The 19,837-nt window shown below is 32.8% G+C and overlaps 3 protein-coding genes across 5 annotated transcripts in view; 2 read left to right on the top strand and 1 right to left on the bottom strand.

Moving 5' to 3' along the window:
* LOC128550971 (uncharacterized) overlaps window positions 1–3,378 on the bottom strand; it is a 13,946-nt gene extending 10,568 nt beyond the window's left edge. The window contains exon 1 of the mRNA XM_053531176.1: window positions 1,755–3,378. The gene's annotated coding sequence lies outside the window, so the exon portion shown is untranslated. The remainder of the gene's footprint in view (window positions 1–1,754) is intronic.
* Window positions 1,459–19,837, top strand: LOC128550921 (interferon-induced very large GTPase 1-like). 3 transcript variants are annotated; one of them, XM_053530985.1, is made up of 3 exons: window positions 1,459–1,593; window positions 3,387–3,464; window positions 9,208–19,837. In XM_053530985.1, the coding sequence occupies exon 3, from the start codon at window positions 9,577–9,579 to the stop codon at window positions 13,093–13,095; it is 3,519 nt and encodes a 1,172-aa protein (XP_053386960.1). In that variant the 5' UTR covers window positions 1,459–1,593; window positions 3,387–3,464; window positions 9,208–9,576; the 3' UTR covers window positions 13,096–19,837. The 3 variants fall into 3 exon arrangements, with proteins under 3 accessions (XP_053386960.1, XP_053386962.1, XP_053386961.1); XM_053530987.1 differs by lacking the exon at window positions 3,387–3,464 and having other exon boundaries at window positions 1,519–1,593; XM_053530986.1 differs by lacking the exons at window positions 1,459–1,593; window positions 3,387–3,464 and adding an exon at window positions 7,828–7,966.
* On the top strand, window positions 3,492–6,239 carry LOC128550970 (interferon-induced very large GTPase 1-like). The gene has a single exon (XM_053531175.1). The coding sequence runs from the start codon at window positions 3,492–3,494 to the stop codon at window positions 6,237–6,239; it is 2,748 nt and encodes a 915-aa protein (XP_053387150.1).

Genomic DNA, 19,837 nt, shown 5'->3' with positions numbered 1-19,837 from the left:
ACAACTTAAAGTCTCTTTATTAGTATGTGCTTGAAGGAGGACAAGGATTGCATTGAAACTAAGTACTTCTCTTGCTGAATTAACTCGTTTTCAGCTTCTTACAAAAGGAACACTTTCTAAAATTCGATAGATATGAGGAATATGTAGACGCTTCTATTACCATTAAAAGGGAAGTCATATCATTCGTTATTAAAAATAATAATACATGTATCTTGATACAATAACCATATTTTTTTCACTTTTATACGTGTTCATAAGGTAAATCCGTAATTTTATATATACTTTACATTAAATTTAATCATAAACAGTCATAAATAAACTCTGAAAAGTAGATCCCCCGAAAGCACCAAGAACAAGGCAAACAGTGAAAATGGCAGACTTTGTTTGATTGTCTGTTCATGAGCAGTAATGGAAAATGCAACACTACCCGCCCCCCCCCCCCCCCCCCCCCCCCCCCCCCCCCCCCCCACACACACACACCCAGCACCGGCTTAAGCAGTTTTCAATATTCAATTCTAAATGAGTTGAAATGAATGATTCCGAAGAACCAGAAAATATAAACACTGTGAGGAAGTCGACATTTTACGGCCGCCACAAAAATGTATACTATGTCATTGTGAGCTTTTTAGAACAGAATTTTGTGCATTCAGTGTGCATTCACCAGTATCAGTTTATCTTCACGACTAGTGTATAATCGTTACGATTTCTGTCTGCTTTACCCGTATGTTATCGGTGTGTGTCTTGGTTACACCAATGATTGCGAGCTACTGTTTATGATCTGATCGATAGTTTGGTTGTTGAATAAGTTCGTAAAATAAGCTAAAACAGATTTACTTTCTAACATGAGAATGGCATTTTTGGCATGTTTACAATTTCGAAAAAAAGATATTTCTTTGAATTACAAGCTTAAGTGTAACAATAGAAATGTTGACTCGAGGTATAATTGTAAATCATATAATTCTTATATAAATGTGAAAAGCTTCTCTAACATGTTCACTTTACAGATGTTATCGATGTTATCGAAATTGTAATTTCCCATGAAAAAGGTCATTGAGGTTTAATAATTCGAAACAGTCAATGACAACATCACGCTATCTTTAATATATCTCAGTGTATCCTGAAGTATTTGTTGGTGAAACCTGTTGAATGAACTGATCAAAACATGCATAACGTTAACTGTCTTAAGTACATTTGCTTTAAACAACTGTTTCTGAATTAACATCTGAGGTTCTAGTTGACTTTGTCGATGTAATTTTGCATAAATCTGTGTTTCAAAATATTCTGAATGTTTTATATATCTACACTTCAAATTTCAATTGCTTTATCTAAATATTACCCCTTAGGACTCTTCATAGTATATGTTCACTTATTTGTTAAATATCGAGTAAACAAGAAAACAAATATGACATTTTGGTCACCCCTTTCAGCAAAACCTAGAATAAAATCAGCGCCATTTACCTTTTACGATAGTATAATCTGTGGATTTAAGAGTGGTATGATTAATGTACGAAAACACTGCAATTAACAAAGTGTAGAAAAACTTTTTTGAGAAATAGTGTTTCATCATTTGTGTTTGTGTTAAAAAAAATTGAGGTGAGTTAAATTTAAACATTATAGTAATCAAAGTATTTTAAATGGGAAAACGTTTAAATTATGCAGCAAGTTCGTAACTTCAGACGTTTAAAAACAACTTTGATGAAAAACTAATTTGTTTAAAAATAGAATTGATATTTTTTTAAATAAAAAGTACATACACTTTTCATGTGTCTACATCTAGACCAACCGCATTGTGTTTGAGCTCATCTGAACCTCTGTTCACGCTATTAGTATAGATGATTGTTCAGACGTATGTCGTTCATCGTTCTGTGTCAACATTTTTACTTAAACATCTCCTCTGAAACCAAATGATGGAAGCTGATAAAACTTGGCCTGAATATTCCTAGGATGGTCCGTTACTGATGTTGTTCAAAGAATCGCATTAGATGCAGAGTCCTGGTTGCCAAAGCGACCAAAATGACTCACGACCCGAAATCCGTATATCTGCGCTCTCCCTATTGAGAAACGGGCAGACTGTAACATTGTGTAGAAGTCCTCCATCACATTCGTTCAAATTATGTCCCTGGGTTTAAATTTTTCTAAATCCTCAAGACCTAGTGCTTATATATTTGCCATAGGTTCTCTACTAAGAAATTTCGTACCTAATTGAGTCAGGTAAGCGATTTAGGGAACTCATCGACCTCTCTATTTAATATTTTCAACATAATATCATAAAAATTGCAGAAGCCGCTACCTGCCGTGTATATTAGCTTTATAATCATCATTTTGTTTAAACACTTTTATGGTATTCTGCACGTTCTGATCATCTTTTTCTAGAATGTACAATTTGATTACACCCTGATTGAATTTCAGCCTATATGAAATATTATTTGCGTGTTTTTTTAATTAGATGCATTTTAGTTGCTTTTAAACAGTAACAGAGAAATATAGTTTATTTAGTAACAAACATGTCGTTAAATCATGCAATGTCATGCAATTTATTTTATATTAGATAGATGAATTCTAGCTTTAAATGATATTGGCTTAACTTAAATATAAAGCACCCATTAGGCCTTTTAGAAAATATTATGAGAGACGATTCGGTTGTTGAAAGGCCGTAATAATGTAAGAAAATAAATTGTGTTTACATGTTCTTGCCCGTGAATCAGACAATTCGTGCGAAAGTGTTGTAATTCTACTGCCGAGTGGTGTCTATACAAAATGAATGTGTATATTTAGTACTTTGATCTGAATGCATTTTTAAAAAATACGACTTAGAACGAAACGAAGTAGAATATATATGAATAGTAGTAATTCAGTTAATAAATAGATTACAAAAAGATTTGCAAGCAATTATTGGGAAAACCTATATCACGTTTATTTATTTGATGAACTCACAATGTGTGGCGAGCCACATTATTGTGTTTGTTAATTTGTTTAACGTAACCACCGGAAAACATCGACAACCCTTCCAGAGAACTGTTTTTATTTTTTAGTTGGAGGAGAGTTCAAGATACCGAAAGCGTCCAAAATTTTGTAGATTTCCTGGTTCTTTAGCTTGCTAGGTTAAAAGCACCCATACACGGGACTCATATTCTAATGTTAGTAATTTTAGTTGGAGGAGCGCGGAATAGAGGTCAAGTCTCCTGGTTTTGTGGTAAGACAGTGTTACCAGCGGACCACTGCATCCGCGTGACTTTCATACTGGAACTGTATCCTTTTAAAGATACCCCAATATCTTATTGACAACATATCGTCGATGATCATCAGCCATTGTGTTACATTTTGATATTATATTTAAAATGCATTGAACTAAGTTTAATGGTATTTTTCCTTTTCTGTTATTTTAGTGGGGATTTAAACAAGATAATGACGACTAAGAACATACTCTGGCCTATCGACTACGGATAATTTTCAGCATAATTTAGGTAATTATATCTTTCGCATCAATCACAATGGCGGCCTCATTTGTAAATAAGGATATAGAGATTCTTCTGGAAAAATTAGACTTGAAGAAATATTACTTCAATAAGCTCTCAAGACGTGAAATGTATCAGGTTCAACCGCATATGATAAACGAAAATACAGAATGTTCGCCTGCTTGGCAGTTTATAACTGAAATTACGAGGTACAATTATCGGGCTCGTAACATACATCTCGAAGATATAAATACGGTTGATACGTCGCAGATGAGTCTTCGCGAGAGACGAAAAAATAAAGAAAAACAAGTCATTACAGGTCTCCATCCTATGGATATTGTCGTTGCTGTTTTTTTAATTTGTGATCCAATAGCAAAGCAAGACCTCGCCATGCATTTATGGGGTTGCAAACTTGCGATACCTTTTAGTATAAATGAAGTGCCTTCAGAGGAACCATCTATTTTTACATGGCCTCTCCATTCTATTAATGGCCATATATTTCAAGAAGACGGTTTTATTGAAAAGTCGCTAGCAAATGAAAAAATGCCGTGCTTATCTTTCATCAGAGTTGGAGAAAATACTGACCTTTCTAAATCGCACCTAATTAACTGTGTGATTGGAGGGACAGAAAAGGTACATCCCATGTTTTTCCATCGTGACTCTGAGGGATCAAAATGCATACGATCAAAGGTTGTAGAAGGTCTTATAGAGATAGGTTGGATTTTGCCTAGCGGATCTGATGATCGATTTAATAGGCCTCGTCTCGTTTCAAATCTTCGTGGCGATTCTGCATTTTTCCACAGACAAATAGAAATTATCGGTCACATGTCCACTGTAACCGTTTGTCTATGCACTACAGCAAATCTTTCTAAAGCGAAACCTGTTATCGGTGAACTGCTCTCTCAGAAGGCAAAAGTGATACTGTTAATACTAGATAAAAATCCGGATGAAGATAGAGTGATTGAATATCTAGATACTATCTCCTCTGAAGAGCAAATCGATGCTGTAATGAAAACAGATAAAACATTGCCAGGCGTTGTGCAGTCATTAATTCACACAGTTAAAGTAATGGAACAGAAAACTTGTAAAACTGTTAAATTGTCGGATCATAAAACATTTTCTATGAAGTTTAAAGTTGATACAAGAAACGAGTTGTACAAAAAAGCATTTGAGCGTTCAGAAGAAATAATATCATTGATAGAGAAAACAGATAGTAAGGACAGGAAGCAAGTTTTATTGCCTCTACAAGAGATTTACTTGAAGAAGTCAAAACTAGATTGTGAGCTCTATGAAATAAACCGATACGAAACAAATATTAAAACAAGAAACACAAAATGCAAAAGGATATCAGAAAATATAACGCAGCTAAGAAAGGAACAATTCAATCACATAAAGAAACATGGTATTTCAGCACCAGTTCTAACTGTATTAAGTCAGCTATCATCTAAACCTGATCCATACCGGAAAGTGTTTCTGAGAACCCTTAAGTTGCAACTCGACAACCTTTCGCGTGTGCAACTTCAGCCCTTTTACAGAAAATATAAATCATTGGTATCCAAAGCGAATAAAGCCAACGAGCACAAGCGAGCTAAACTATATCAGGAACTGTTATATCTTGATCATGAAAAAATGTTTATGTCATTTGGATTTGAGCATATTCTGAGAGAAATTGGCCAGCTATATGAAATATGTGAAAGTAGCGGTTCTCAACCCAAACACTTACCTGTGTCATACCAACGTCTCCCAGAGTATGCGGTCTTCATACTCCTAGAAGGTTATCCTTTGGAGATTTTAGATGGAGAAGTTAATGAAGTTCCGCAAAAATGGGTCAATAGCGTCATAAATCAACTTCAGATCTCAACGAAAGATCCAGAAAATGTACACGTTATGTCCGTTCTTGGTATTCAGAGTTCAGGAAAGTCAACCTTTCTAAACACTATGTTCGGACTGCAATTCGCAGTTAGTGCAGGTCGATATACAAGGGGTGCTTATTTGCAAGTCATAGAATTGAACGCATCATCGAATGACCAATTCAAGGCAAAGTATATTTTATTGATTGATACGGAAGGGTTACGAGCCACAGACATGACTTCTACTGACACAATTAAGCATGATAACGAATTCTCAACTCTTGTTATAGGTTTATCTGATATAACTGTCATAAATCTTATGGGAGAAAATGCCACTTATTTGCGAGAAAACTTGCCAATTGTTGTTCATGCTTTTCTGAGAATGAATCTCGTTGGTTTGCATCCAAAATGCACAATTGTCCATCACAATGTTGATAAACGTAACAAAGATAAATTATTAGAGCAAGGACGCGTGCTAGAGGAAGTGTTGAATGACCTCACAAAAAGAGCATGTAAGATGGAAAAAGTTCCCAATAGATCGTTTAGGGACATGATAGAATTTACAATAGACGAAAACACGGATTACATACCTGCACTCCTTGCTGGGGAACTTCCAATGGCACCAGTGAGCACAGGATACAGTTGCGAAGTTAAAAATGTGAGAACCATGTTATTTAAGTCACTTCTGAAAAGTAGGCCATATCTTACAGGATTTAAGTCATTTTCTAAACGACTTGAAAATCTGTGGGCGGCAATAAAAACAGATTGTTTTGTTTTTGAATTTCGAACGACCTTTGAAACAGAAATGAGGTTACAACTGGACCAAAAATACTTCAGTATATGGAAATCATATTTACTGAAAATAGAAGAACTAGTTGATAAATATCAGGATATGAAATTGAGAAAGTTAGTTACAAAAAAAAGTAACAGATAAACTAAATGGAGAAATCTTAAAATTGCAAACAAAGTACAGGAAACAACTTGACAGTTTCCTTTTAGAAACAAAGTTTGTGTCTGATCGTCTTGAAATGTGGAAAACGGAGTTAAAGAATAATTTAGAAAAGGAAATGCAAAAGGACAAAAGCATCTCCACCGATTTGGATTACTGTCAACCTGAAATATCACATCACCAATATGAAGATTTTTTAAACAAAATTGAGGAAGCTTCCACAAGTGATTTGCATCCAGATATGACATTTGATAGGGAATGGATGAAATGGATAAAGGGCATAGTTTCGCCGCAACTACAGGACATTGAGGAGTATACATTACAAGCACTTGATTCTATTTGCCGTGGCCATTCATATTTACTGGAAAATAAAAAAGGAAGACAATTCTCCCTGAAAACATTTCAACCAACGGCTAAGACATACACAAATTCAGAAGCCCATCACTCCGGTGTCTCAAAACCATTTTCTGGATTGACGATTGAACAAATACTAAGGAACATACGTTTAGCAGCAGAGAGGGAATATAGCAAAGCTTTTAATGAAATTAAACAACGTCAAATGAAATATACCCATAAACATCCCGAGTCCATTTTACTTCGTATTGAGGCAAAAATAAATGAAAACATTGAGAAATATGACAAAGAACATCTTATTAATATTCAGTTCAAATACGACTTACTTATTGCTGCAGCAAGTTCAATTATAACTGATTTAAATAGCTTGCTGATTGACAAATTACTTCCGATCAAAATGGAATTTCAAATGGTCCATCATGAAAGACAAAAAAAGATAAAGGCTTCCGGAAATTTTGTCAAAATCACTTTTGATATAGTAAGTTATGTCTTGCAGGAGGCCTTTAGGTATGAAAAGTTCAGAATTTTACATATACATTTGTGCGTCATAACAAATTCTAAACAAGCTATGATTGGTAACTGTATTGATCATATAGTTAGAGATGAAGACGATGAAATGTTAGTGCAATACGTCCAATCTCCAAAGACAGCTATCTTAAGAAACGTAGAAAGGATCATATCTAATATTTTACATAATTTTGAACTAAAACAAAGTATTTCAACGTTTGTAAATAAAAGAATAGATATGATATCAAACAAAATTGCTACTGTTGAAAATGAAACCGAAACATTCGGTAATCTTCTCGATACTATTTTTAATAACAATGATGTGGCAGAACGCTATACACGTCATATGAAGCGTATCTATATAAATGATGTCGAGTCACAAGTTCACGTCGCCAGTTATAGAGATAGCATTGAAAAACACAAAACTGAATTTGCAGAATCATTTACGCTTTCATTATGTGAAAATTTATGTCAAGAGCAATCAGAATTAAAAGCGTTCACATATAGAATGTATGACATGACTATGGGATGTACCAAAATGTGTCCATTATGCAAGGAATTATGCATGTTTTCCAAAAACCATCCAGATAAACATGAGTGCTTTGCTCATAGACCTTTCTGTGACGCTGGTGGGCACAATATTCAAAACATTGCGTTCCAAACAACTAAAGATAAATGGAATTATCTTAAAGATTACGAAAAGGATATTGATGCATGGGACATTGCTTCTTCACAAGAAAAAGAACCTCATGTAGTTTGGAAATGGATACTAGCGAAAAAGGTCAAGCCTCTGAGTACGATTCCGGGCGTGAAATTTTCCAGTGACATTCCAGTGTCATGGAGAGATATAAGTAAAGAACAAGTTTTATATTGCTTGGAAGACTATTGGGAGTCTTAAATAGTAACTGTTTGTAGCACAGAATCAGTTTGAATATTTCTGAAAGGTACCAATCAAAATTGGAGCTAGATCGAAATCCAGAATGGTTTGAAATGTTTACATCCATAATAGCTTATATAACTCGTTTCATCTTTATGCTTAATGTATTTAAAAAAAACCCATAAGTCTCGACAGGTATATCTCACTAAATATAATTTCGTCAAACACCCACGACCGATGAATGTCATTACCCTCAGTTTATCGCCCATTTGGTAACTTTGTTCACTTCCGCTCGTCAGTGTCAAAACCTAGCACAGCGACCGAACTGGCAATATACTGCAAAAAGTTTTACAAGAAATATTACCCTGTCTACTTTTACATTTCCCACATTTGCTTAATTAACTCATAACATTTTATTCGGAACTTCAAAACTATTGAAAATATTAAGTTAAATCTTCACAAATTGTAAGCGAACATTAATAAATTTAACTTTTCTTTTCCTATCTTTTTACTGAATCCTCTTAGGTGAAATGTACTTGTCACTTGAGCGTGATGAAGAACAGTTTTTAAAGGCGGTGTATAAAGGTCGTAACTCTGATAAATATACTGTACACTGTAGTACCCATTATCTTCGTCCTTAAACTCAAATGCTTGCGAGTCACTATTACTATTATGTTCATGGTGTTAAAATGGCGATACACAGTTCTTCATATTTTGTATATTGTTTGTTGAAACTTCATTTTTTCTCGAGTTTTGTTTGACATCACGCATTTGTCTTGTAACGGAAATAAAATAAAACTGCCGAGAAGAATGATTTAGGGATAACATACTCCCAAAACTTGTAGTAAATGTCTTTAAACTATATATTTAGTTTCATTCTTTAATAGAAACTAGTTCACCATAATTCACTAAAAATAATTAATATATTTAAAACATTCAACAAGTTTGGAGATTCAAAAAACGACTTTTAAATATTCAACATAACTAAGTTGGGATTTCAGTATGTGGTCTCTTCTTTATGTCAGGCAGCAATTTAGTTGTGAATGACGATTTGCTATGATAATTTTCTGCAGACGAGTAATGTAAAAATGTTTAAAAATTAAAAATGTGGAAGTAGTTTAAACTATGTCTCCCATTGAATTACAAAAGAACAATTATGCACTGATCAAAATATCAAAGAAGCCATTGTTACAGAGTAACTGTTTTAATTTTCAGCGCGAAATGGCTACAGAAGCAAACAACATGGATCTTGGAATGATCTTAAACGAACTAAATTTGTCAAAATATTACAGTGGAAAATTACAAAAAGATGATTTTCTGTTATAGTTAAAGGAAGCGATTTTTCACAAAATCTGCTTCTTGCGCAATATATCAATGATATTGTACATTTCAATGAAAACTGTTGGTATCCTGACCGGCACAGAATTCAAAAGAGCGTTACAGTTAGAGGAAAAGAAAAGTTTGTTAATTCAGAAGTTAGAACGTGTCTGGAATTACATCCATTGGATATATCTACCGTTCTTTTTTTATGCTCAAATGATATCGTACGGCAAGACCTAGTCATGCGCCAATTGTGTTGTAAACATGCATATCCCTTTAGTTATCAAACCAGAGCAACTTGAACCACCAACAGTGTACTTATGGCCTACACTTGGCCTTATAAGTAAACATCTTTCCACCAATCTCCTCCAGTCTGTTGAAGACAATATTTCTAGTATCGGGTTTAAGATTGTGAGTTTCTTAAGATTTAACAATTATGATGTGTCAAAATCACACATCTTAAATCTACTAATAAATAAAACAGAAAAAGTTCACTCCGTATTCTACCATCGTAATTGTGCTGCGAGTGTTGAAATGATGTCAGAAGTATGTCATGGAATGATCGAAATTTTTCCACATTTAGATAATGAAAAAGAGCCAGTTTTGTTCCTAAATCTTAGAGGTCAATGCAATGTATATCAGAACCAAAACCTGTTCTTGTTGAAGGTTAGTCATGTAGTTTTTCTTGTTTGCAGTAAAGCTGAAACACATTTGATAAAGGACTTTATTAAACAGGATATTGGAAAATCTTGTGAAAAGATTGTTATAATATTTTTAGATTTAGATATCAACGAGGAGAGCGATGCCTTTCTATCTCAGTTAGATTCATTTTCTGAAAAGCTATGTGTGTCAAATCATTTAGTTGGCTACAAAGGCATGAGTCATTCAGATTTAAGGAAAGAGTTGATTACACCAATCAAATCAGTTAAAGGTAGACATAACTTTGATGACATTAAAGCAAAAGCGGAGGAACATCATTTCAGCGTTGACTTGAATAAAATCGATGACGCTTTAAAAAGATCAGAAATACTGTCGAATTTAGTATTTCAAATGTTCAAAGAACAGACTTTGGAATGTATATTTCCAGTACAGGGTCACCTTTGTTCTGAATGGTGCAAAACGGATTTGGAGAAGTATAAACTTCGACTTAGGGGAAATACTGAAAATATAGGCAAGTACAGAAAACGATTAGAAATGAAACAAAATGAATTACGTTCACAACAGTTGCAGTTAATAACTGAAGAAAGTTGCAAGACTCTCCATTTATTTGTAAACAACATTTCTCGCAGTGAAGATATTGAAGACGTTGAAGTATTTCTCCGGAATCTCAAACTCAGTATTGAGATGGCTACACGATCGACTCGGCTTAAAGCTCATGAAGAGTACAGAAATCTGTTCGAAAAGCTACGCATGATGTCAGCACAGACTGACGATATACACAAGGAGTTCAGACTTTTGGATGAAAAGCTAGAAAATCAGTCGCTATCTTTTCTTGATTTTTCGCGGGAAATGGGCCACATGTATGAAATACTGATAGACAAAAACATAAATCAAGAATATCAAAAAAAGCTTTTAGATATCGCAGTGACCATATTAAGATGCGGATATGAAATAGAAATCATGGATGGGCGTTCAAATTGGGTACCAATTATATGGGTGCAAAGTATTTTATTGGAAATCCGAAGAAGGCTAGGGAATGTTAGAATCAAAGTTATAACAGTTTTAGGAGTACAAAGCAGCGGAAAGTCTACTCTCTTAAATATAATGTTTGGTACTCAATTTGCTGTTGGTTCAGGTCGATGTACCCGAGGTATGTATATGCATCTAGTGAAAGTATCAGATAAAGTATCTCGAGAATATATGGTTGACTACCTTCTAGTTATAGATACTGAAGGGTTATATTCTTCTATCACTAAGGTTGATGAAACAAATGAAAGAGATAAAACTGAAAGAGAACTTGCCACATTTGCTATCGGCATGTCACATGTAACAGTCGTAAATATTATGGGAGAGGATATGACTTATTTACATGAGATACTGCCGATAACTGTCCATGCATTTTTAAGAATGGACTTGGTTGGACTACGGCCTAAGTGTAAGTTGCTGCACCACACTGTTGAGAAAAGTTCGAACGATAAGTTGCTTCAAAATACATTTAGCCTTGAACGTATATTAGATGAACACACAGCAACAGCATGCACACTAGAAAACATCCCTAAAAAGAGATTTAGAGACATAATTCATTTTGATTCCATTGAAGACGTTTACTTTTTCTCACCTCTGTTTGAAATTATTGATGACCTTAAGATTGTAAGTTCTTTATACAGCAAGGATGCAGCACATTTGAAAGAAAAACTGATTTTAGATACCGAATCAGTCGGGACATTAGAAGAGCTTGCCAATCATGTCGATTTGCTCTGGAATGCTGTAAAAAAGGATGACTTTGTTTTTGAGTTTAGAGACACCGTTGAAACTCAAGCAAGAGTCGCACTTGACAAACGGGTTTGCCATTTGCAGTGGAAAAGTAAGAGAGAGTTTCTACGTGTACTCATGGAATTTCGAACAGAAATTAAAAGTTGTGATACATTAGAGAAGGTGAATGAAGTTCAACAAAGGTACACCCAAAGTATTAACTGTACCACAAATGAGCAAATTAAAGCAAATGCAGATGATTTACTCGTAGCGGATTTTGCTCAGGACCGACTTCGTACACATGCGATGCAAAGGTTGCTCGAGTCGAGTAAAATTACAATAGAAGACTACACTCAAGAATGCAGGCTTTACTGTGATTCGCAAATCGAACGAGATGTGACACTGAGGATGAAAGAACTTGAAATACAGCGATGCAGTGAATTTGCTTTCATTCAAATTGATGAATTTCTTGATAAACATGTATCAGTTGAACCCTCCAGCACTCTAAGTGATACATCATCTAGGTTTTTCGATAAATGGTTAGGTGAGCTATCACACAAGTCTTCATATGGCACACTTTTTAATCTAGAGGAGGATGCAATTGAAGCTATATACAAAATATTTGGCACTCGTCGAACCGAGATTGATAAACCAATTCAGTCCAAAGATTTAAATGAAAGACAAATTGACACATTTATTAATGAAATACCGGAAATACTGTCGTCAACAAATGTTAGGTTAGTGGCACAGTTGAAACAAAAATTGGCGTCCGAAGTTGCCGAAGACATAATGCTGTACGTGAAGCACGTATTATTTGAGCTGCAAAGAAGAAACATCTTTTATGAACCAAACATTTTCAAAGATATTTCCTTACAAGTGAGAAGCCATCGCCATATCTCCAGTGGAAGTTTGCAAACTAAGCCCAATTTTGAAATAGAACTAGTACTTTATGTATGCGGGGAATTTATTCAGCGTTTTAGAAAAATTTCAGAGAAAGATATTATATTATCGAATGGATTAATGAAAACAGCTCAAAGTTATTTTCTTTCAAGATGCAGGCAAAAGTCTAATTATTGCACAAACACAACACAAGCAGTGAAGGATTTTACAAACGTACTGATCGAAGAAATAGGATTGGCCATAATTGCCTTCTTACCGCAAGAACTCGCTAACAGCATAAAAGAGGACTCTTATTTCCTACAGTCGAAACAACTGTTTTTGATACATTCTTATATTAAAATGTTAGATAATAAAAACATCTTGCATGCATACCTTAGTTCATTCGAAGCAGGGGCTGTGTATATTATTTCGAATGTGTATGAAAGTATGTTGAGGACATCAGATGCAGTACAAAAGATCATAAGATCATAAGAAGGACACTTGAATCAAGTATTACTAGAGTTTGTACAAATCTTGTAAATGAAATTGAAAATTTAAAGCCAGATAGTTATCAAATTAATTCAATGGAATTGTGCTTACAGGTCATTACAAAAGCTGTGAAGCCAATAAGCTCGATAAATCTCAAGCAGTTCCAAAACGATCATACGGATGATCTTGACCCTCAGATCGTTTTGCGGTCACTTTTGGCAAACCTACGAGACGTCAAATATATTGCAAAAATTGAAAAAACTGTTCATGAATTGTATTTTGATGCATACTACAGTAAACTAAAAAATGAAACTGTAGAAATAGTTATACAAAATGTCACAGGTTGTAGGGAAATGTGTCCATTTTGCGGGGAAACTTGCTGCATCGGACAAGAAAAACACGCAGGTGAACATCGTGCGTTGATGCATAGACCGTCTGGGTTTCAGGGCAAATGCACTTTTTCCACAACTAAGCTAGATTCAGCAACTTGTTGGGATGAACTGGAGAAACTAAGTACGGAGAGACAACGTTCACATATTGTTCAAGGATGGACGATTCCAAAAGATGTCTCAACAGAAGAAAATACCTTTTGGAAATATGTGTTTGTTACAAATATTGAATATATTACATTAAAATGGGAAAAGGAAGAACCAGAGGAAATCCCAGAACCATGGAAAGCATTATCAAAAGCAGCAGTGTTAGGAAAATTAGAAAGAGAGCTGGAAAAAATGTCCATGTTATAGTCTTATTTGAAACATAATTAATCAATCCTTCTAAAATATATGAAGTATACATTTGTATCACTATTAATGTTTTCTCAAATTAAGCATCATTCTGATTATTATCAAGTGAGTTGTATGAAGAGTACAGATACCATGTATTAAGTGATTCGGCCGCTATGTTAATTGTATAGATAGTTTTATGTTCTTATTTTGGCCACTACCGGACTGGACACGTATTAAGAGTTACGCAATATAACGAATTGATAGAACTTCTAACAGTAATTTGACGTTTTGAATTTTCATTTAATACTGAGATTCCAATGTATGACGGTTTCGCCGGATTTAGAATTGTTATATCTCAGTGTTAATTGAAACAGTTTGTTGAGAGCCAGAGATCTTACAAGGAAGCATGTTAATAAGTGTTTTTGTAAATAGGTTATGCGGACAATAATAAACATTTATTATATATATTTTATATTTTTATCACGTTTTATGTAGTTTCAGTGTTTATCACTATAATAAATTACGAATTTGATAGACATTCATATCATTGCGTGGATTGATAGTGAGAGTGCTGGAATTGCTTCAGTGTCGATTTAATTGATTTTCTGTTATCAAAATAAGTTACAACAACCCGTTTTCAGAGCGTTCCAGTCTAACACTCTACTTATTCATCGAGCATATAAGATAATGTTTGCGAGTATATGCCATAAATTCGAGGTATTAAGAGTTTTATGAATTTAGACATAACTTTTGTTGATGGGATAAGTTTTAGACTAATTAAGCAATGTACATGTAGCCTGACTATTTGCGTAGAATATATGCTTTTACGTAGAGAAAATGCAAATAATAGATTGTTTGTTTGCATTTTTGATGTTTAGAATTCACATTATTCAGTTGGAATATTTGTTTTGGTGTTAAAACTACTCCCTTATTATGATTGTAAATTGTTTTTCAAAAGTAAGAAACATATCTAAAATGGTATAATGATGATGAAGTCATTTATATTGCAAAAAGAAATAAATACAAATTCTATGTGTTATTTTAAGGACAACATTTACTGTATAAATCATATGGTAAAAAATTGTATGATTCTTACATTACCTTGAAACTTCACGTACTTAATTATTCCAGCACAGAAATTATTGTAAATTTCACAATAAGATTGTATTTTTGTTGTTAGTTTAGTATTACAATTGAAAAGGGTCAAACATGACATCATTTAAGCTTTATTCCTGAAATATAAGTTTTAATATTACCTGTTGCATGTTTTTGCGTTGTTTTGTGTGTGTGTGTGTGTGTGTGTGTGCATGTGCGTGTGTGTGTCTGTGTGTCGATTCGCATTGTAGTAAGAGAAATCAGCGTTACATTTACAACTGATATGACCGTGTATTTAAGAACATCGTAGCAATACTTGAGTAGGTGAATAAATATCAGAGGGTACAAAGCGATTGATGCATAAATCATTTACTGTTTAAAACTATTTTTTAAAACGATGTATTTTTTTTCTTTCAATGAAAGTGAATACTACTATACAGGTGACTTCGCACGTTAGTATGGACAGTTGAGAAGTTGATGTCGAATGTAAGACTGAAATGATCATTGTTATAGTACAGTATTAACACTACTTAATGAAACAATAGAATAGAGTTTCATTTGTACGGTAATACTGTATAGTGTCAACTGTTGTTTTGCTATAACGTGTCATTTCGATTGGAATAAAATTATTATGTTAGAAGGTATCCGAAAGGTATATGCCTTTCTTATCAAAGTGGCAAACAGAAACAATTTATGTGAGTGTGATTCTACACACTTGTTTGCTTCAACTTTAATACGTATCATACCTACATGTAAATGCATTTTGTATCAACAGTTTGCTTTGTGTTTCTTATATTTATTATAAACGTATTTTATAACATTTACTCTCTATTTTCATCAAACCCTTAAATACGTATTGTGTGTAAATAGATTTGTGCATAGATAGTCTTTTGTGATAAAATGATTTAGAATAGATCAAACCGTAAAGGTATACTTGACCCAATTTTCATATTTTACAAATTTGAACAAGTAACAGATATTATTTGTGTGAACATTTAATGTGTATTTTCAGTACTTAAATTTGTTTTGCGTTGTAGTTATAAAAACATCTTTTATTTACAAGTGATATATGTATATGTATAAAAGAACATCGTAGCAATATTTGAGAGAGATGGCTACTTAAAGATGACTACTTAGATATTATTATGTTTAGGACTAGTTCAAAAGCGATGTACCATTTTGGCTATAATTAAGTTAATGAAAGTATACATGATTATGCAGCTGATTCCACACCTTTATATTGACAGTTTGCTCAACATTGATACTTGCATGTAAGATTGATGTAATCAATTAGTATTGTATTGTACAAGCACAAATCACAAAAACAATAGATTGTCTTACGTCTTGCACTGAGACACCAAAGTATGACGGTAACAACTGATTTTTAACTGGTTTCTCTCAGTGTTAAATGCAATGGTTGTTGTTACAATGTTACATCTATGCATATTATGAATATTAATTTGTTTATTTGTAAATAGTTGCCTTTTCAAGATAAAACAAGTGGTTTTATTCGCTATTATTGATTTTATGTATTTATGTGATTGTATGTTTTATAACTTCATTGTTGTTTTTATAATAATATTTAATAAATATCTTTATAATGGAAAACAATTTGCCTCACCTTGCAACTGTTATACACTTGTTAATTTACATAAATATAGTAGAATGCGGTGATTTAACACTGGTGGTATATACATAAAAGCCTGACGATCTAAGTTATATTAATTGATTGAATATTTTAAAAGAAACTTAAAAACGTTGAAGCATTTTTATGTACTGTGCAACTTAAATATTGAAACTAGTAAAAGTTTGTGATGAGAAGTTCTCGATCTATTGCAAATGGTAACGTATACTTTTTTACATTTTTGTTAAAAGATAAAAGGCCTAAAAAATTCTTAGTTTCCGGGAACATGCAATTAAAAAGTAGGGTAGGTAGGTCGGATTTTATTTTGGATTTTTTTTTATTAAGGGAGACTTTTCGGAAATTATTTCTGTGTCACAAATGAATACAAATAAGGGGGTTGTGTCTTTAGAGCATCAGTAAGTTGATTTTTAACATCACTGGCTGGCCAAGTTTAAAGCCTAAAAATTGCAGTTTTGCAACTTTTTGCTAAAAACTTGAAAAAATATTCTCCAAGGCCATAGAAGCATTTAGGGTCGGGCCAAAACTTTAGGGTAGGTCGGGATACCGGAAACAAACATTTTTTTACGTCTCGTCTTCAAGTAGGCTATATTCTTTAATGTTTTAATGTATGAGATATAAATATATTTTAAATTCTAGATTGTTTCTAACGGTAATGTTATGAAAACCGATATGTGCGGTTAACTGTATTGTGTCAACTGTTGTTTCAATATATAAGAAATCAGAATGAATTCTTTATAGCTATATGCTTTTTATGTAAGAAGGTATCTCAGAGGTTTATGTTTTAAATGTATTGGTTTTTCTTATCAAATCGACAAAAGCGGTAAAGTGACGGACAGAAACAGCTTGTATGAGTGTGATTTTGTACTCTTGTTTGTTTTAAATTTAATGGCTTCTCTTCCTATAAAATCATTTATGTTTCAGCAGTTTGTTTTGTGTTTCTTATGTAAATCGTTTGACATTTTCATGACATATTTATTCAACCTTTCAAGTAGATTTGTTTAAAAAAAGGTTTCTGTACAATTGTCTCAGATTTGAGACATGTAAGAAATTAGAATTTGTAAAACTTTAAGTGTTATACCAAGGGATGTTTAAATTTAGATTTTGTCAAAATTTGAAATCTCAAAAATCCACAGTTTCGGTGTTTTGTGAAGTTTGACCTTCGGTTTTATTAAAAACTGATTTTTTTTTCTTCAAAAACTATTATATCGATGACCTATCACGATTTTTAATATTTCAAAAGAGAAATATGTATTGAATCTGGATAATTATTTTGAAAAATGTATATGAAAAATATTTTCAAAAGATGAGCATAAAATTGACATGTTTTAACGTAATGATATGATGATGTCATTTCCAGGTCGTTTTTTTACCAGAAACAGATCTAGCTCTGGACATATTTTCCTCAGAACTGAAAGCAGTTTTGCAAGTAATTATGATAAAAAAAACAGGAATGTCAAAACTAAAACTTATTTCAAACGCATTTTGCATGTTAGATACTTTGGCATCTAAGAATTTTACAACTGTAACACAATTATCACCACGCGGAAGACCTTTATCTTGTATTGGTTCCTTTAATAAGGTTGTTAAGGTTTACAAACGACAAAAATTTTATGAAAATGAATGGAATGATTTCAAAACGGGAAGGGGTAAAAGTTGATTTTAACCTGTAATAAAGTTTACTATTAAATATTAAGAAAATTGTGTTGATTTTGTACGTTTTTGCTCTATATTATCAGCATTTTGATCTGTTTACAGAGAAGCATAATTATGTATTACAGTTTGAAATGTTAGCATATTATAATATCGAACTGTAGAACAGCCTTGTTGATTGTTTATCTTCCAAAGGAAATTTATATTGGAAATAGAATCCGATCTTTGGTTTTAACACGAAATAAAGATTATTTTAAATTTTTAAATGCGAGAAAAAATACAAATATCGATTTTACACATTGTTTTAAATTTTATAAATTCTTCTCTACTGTTATTAATTTCTACTGTAACATTATGCCACATGCATTGTTAATTAGTATTTTATTAATACAAATTGCTCCATATTAAGTGTCTTTATGTGACAGTTTAATTTGATGATAATATTGTACATTTTCTTTCTAGCTTTACTAGCTTTACACGCTTATTTACTGACGACATTCCATGAGCATCGAATTCCAGCAACATGTTGAGAGCACTTTAAAGAGGCATCTAAATATAATAGCTGTAAAATCCATAAGTCCGTCTGTTATATATCTACATTTATGTAGGTTCTTTCAAAAATTTTGAGTGGTCCTGATTTATGTGACTTAGAAGTTGATGCAGATAAATGAATTTATTATCAAATGTTTACGAGTGAACGAGACTGCAATTAAAAAGTTCATGTATATGTAAACAGTTTCCGAAGATGCAAGTGGTTAATTATGATGTCTTAGTTGTGCTTAATAAAACTAAGTATGTGAAATATTAAAATGAGACATTCATTACCATAACAGTTTTCCAAAGAGTACTGGCTAAAAGTCTTTACACACTTCAAAACGATACTGAAATTATTTTTGATTTCTGTTTGGATGATATCTAGAATAAGTTTTTCGGTATAATATTGACGAAACGTTTAAACATTAAACACATGATTAAAGGTTCTTGACTGGGGCTTCCGATTTCATGATCTCTTTGAACTTACTTACATGTAAAAAAAGTTTCTCATGCCACTTTATTGGTTATCCAAAATTACAAATTGAATAAAACTCGCATAATTTCAAAACATCAATTCGTTTATGTTGAAAACAGTAAGATAATGCAAAGAAGTTATTTCCGTTGTATTTTGATATTTATTCCAAAGTTATTTTTGGTCGAAATTGCGCTGTTTATCAACAATATAAAAATATGAATTTGACAAATATTCTATATTGTTTTAAGAAACTAATATATCGAGGGCTGAGCGCGAAACTATTGTATCTTGTTCTTTATTTATATACAGTTACAATAGTTTCGCGCTCAGCCCACGATATACATCTATGCTTTAATGGAAGAGTTATTTTGATAAAGCAGATATATGATACATTTTCATCAAATCTCTTGAATATCTGAACAAATATGTGTTACTTAATTTGGTGGAATATATTCATTTTGTGTTTCACAATCCAAATACATGTAATGCAAAACTGAATATTAATGTTTGATTGTGTTACACGTCACAATATTTTGGCATGTTAGTAAATTTGTTATGATTAACAAAATCTAACTTTTAAATGTAATGTTTGTAATAATCATTAAATGATATATTTAGTTA

This window comes from Mercenaria mercenaria, chromosome 19 (genome assembly GCF_021730395.1).
Source record: "Mercenaria mercenaria strain notata chromosome 19, MADL_Memer_1, whole genome shotgun sequence".
In the NCBI taxonomy this organism is placed as follows: Eukaryota; Metazoa; Mollusca; class Bivalvia; order Venerida; family Veneridae; genus Mercenaria; species Mercenaria mercenaria.
Note: the sequence above shows the minus strand (reverse complement) of the source record. Positions and strands in the feature narration are given on the sequence as shown.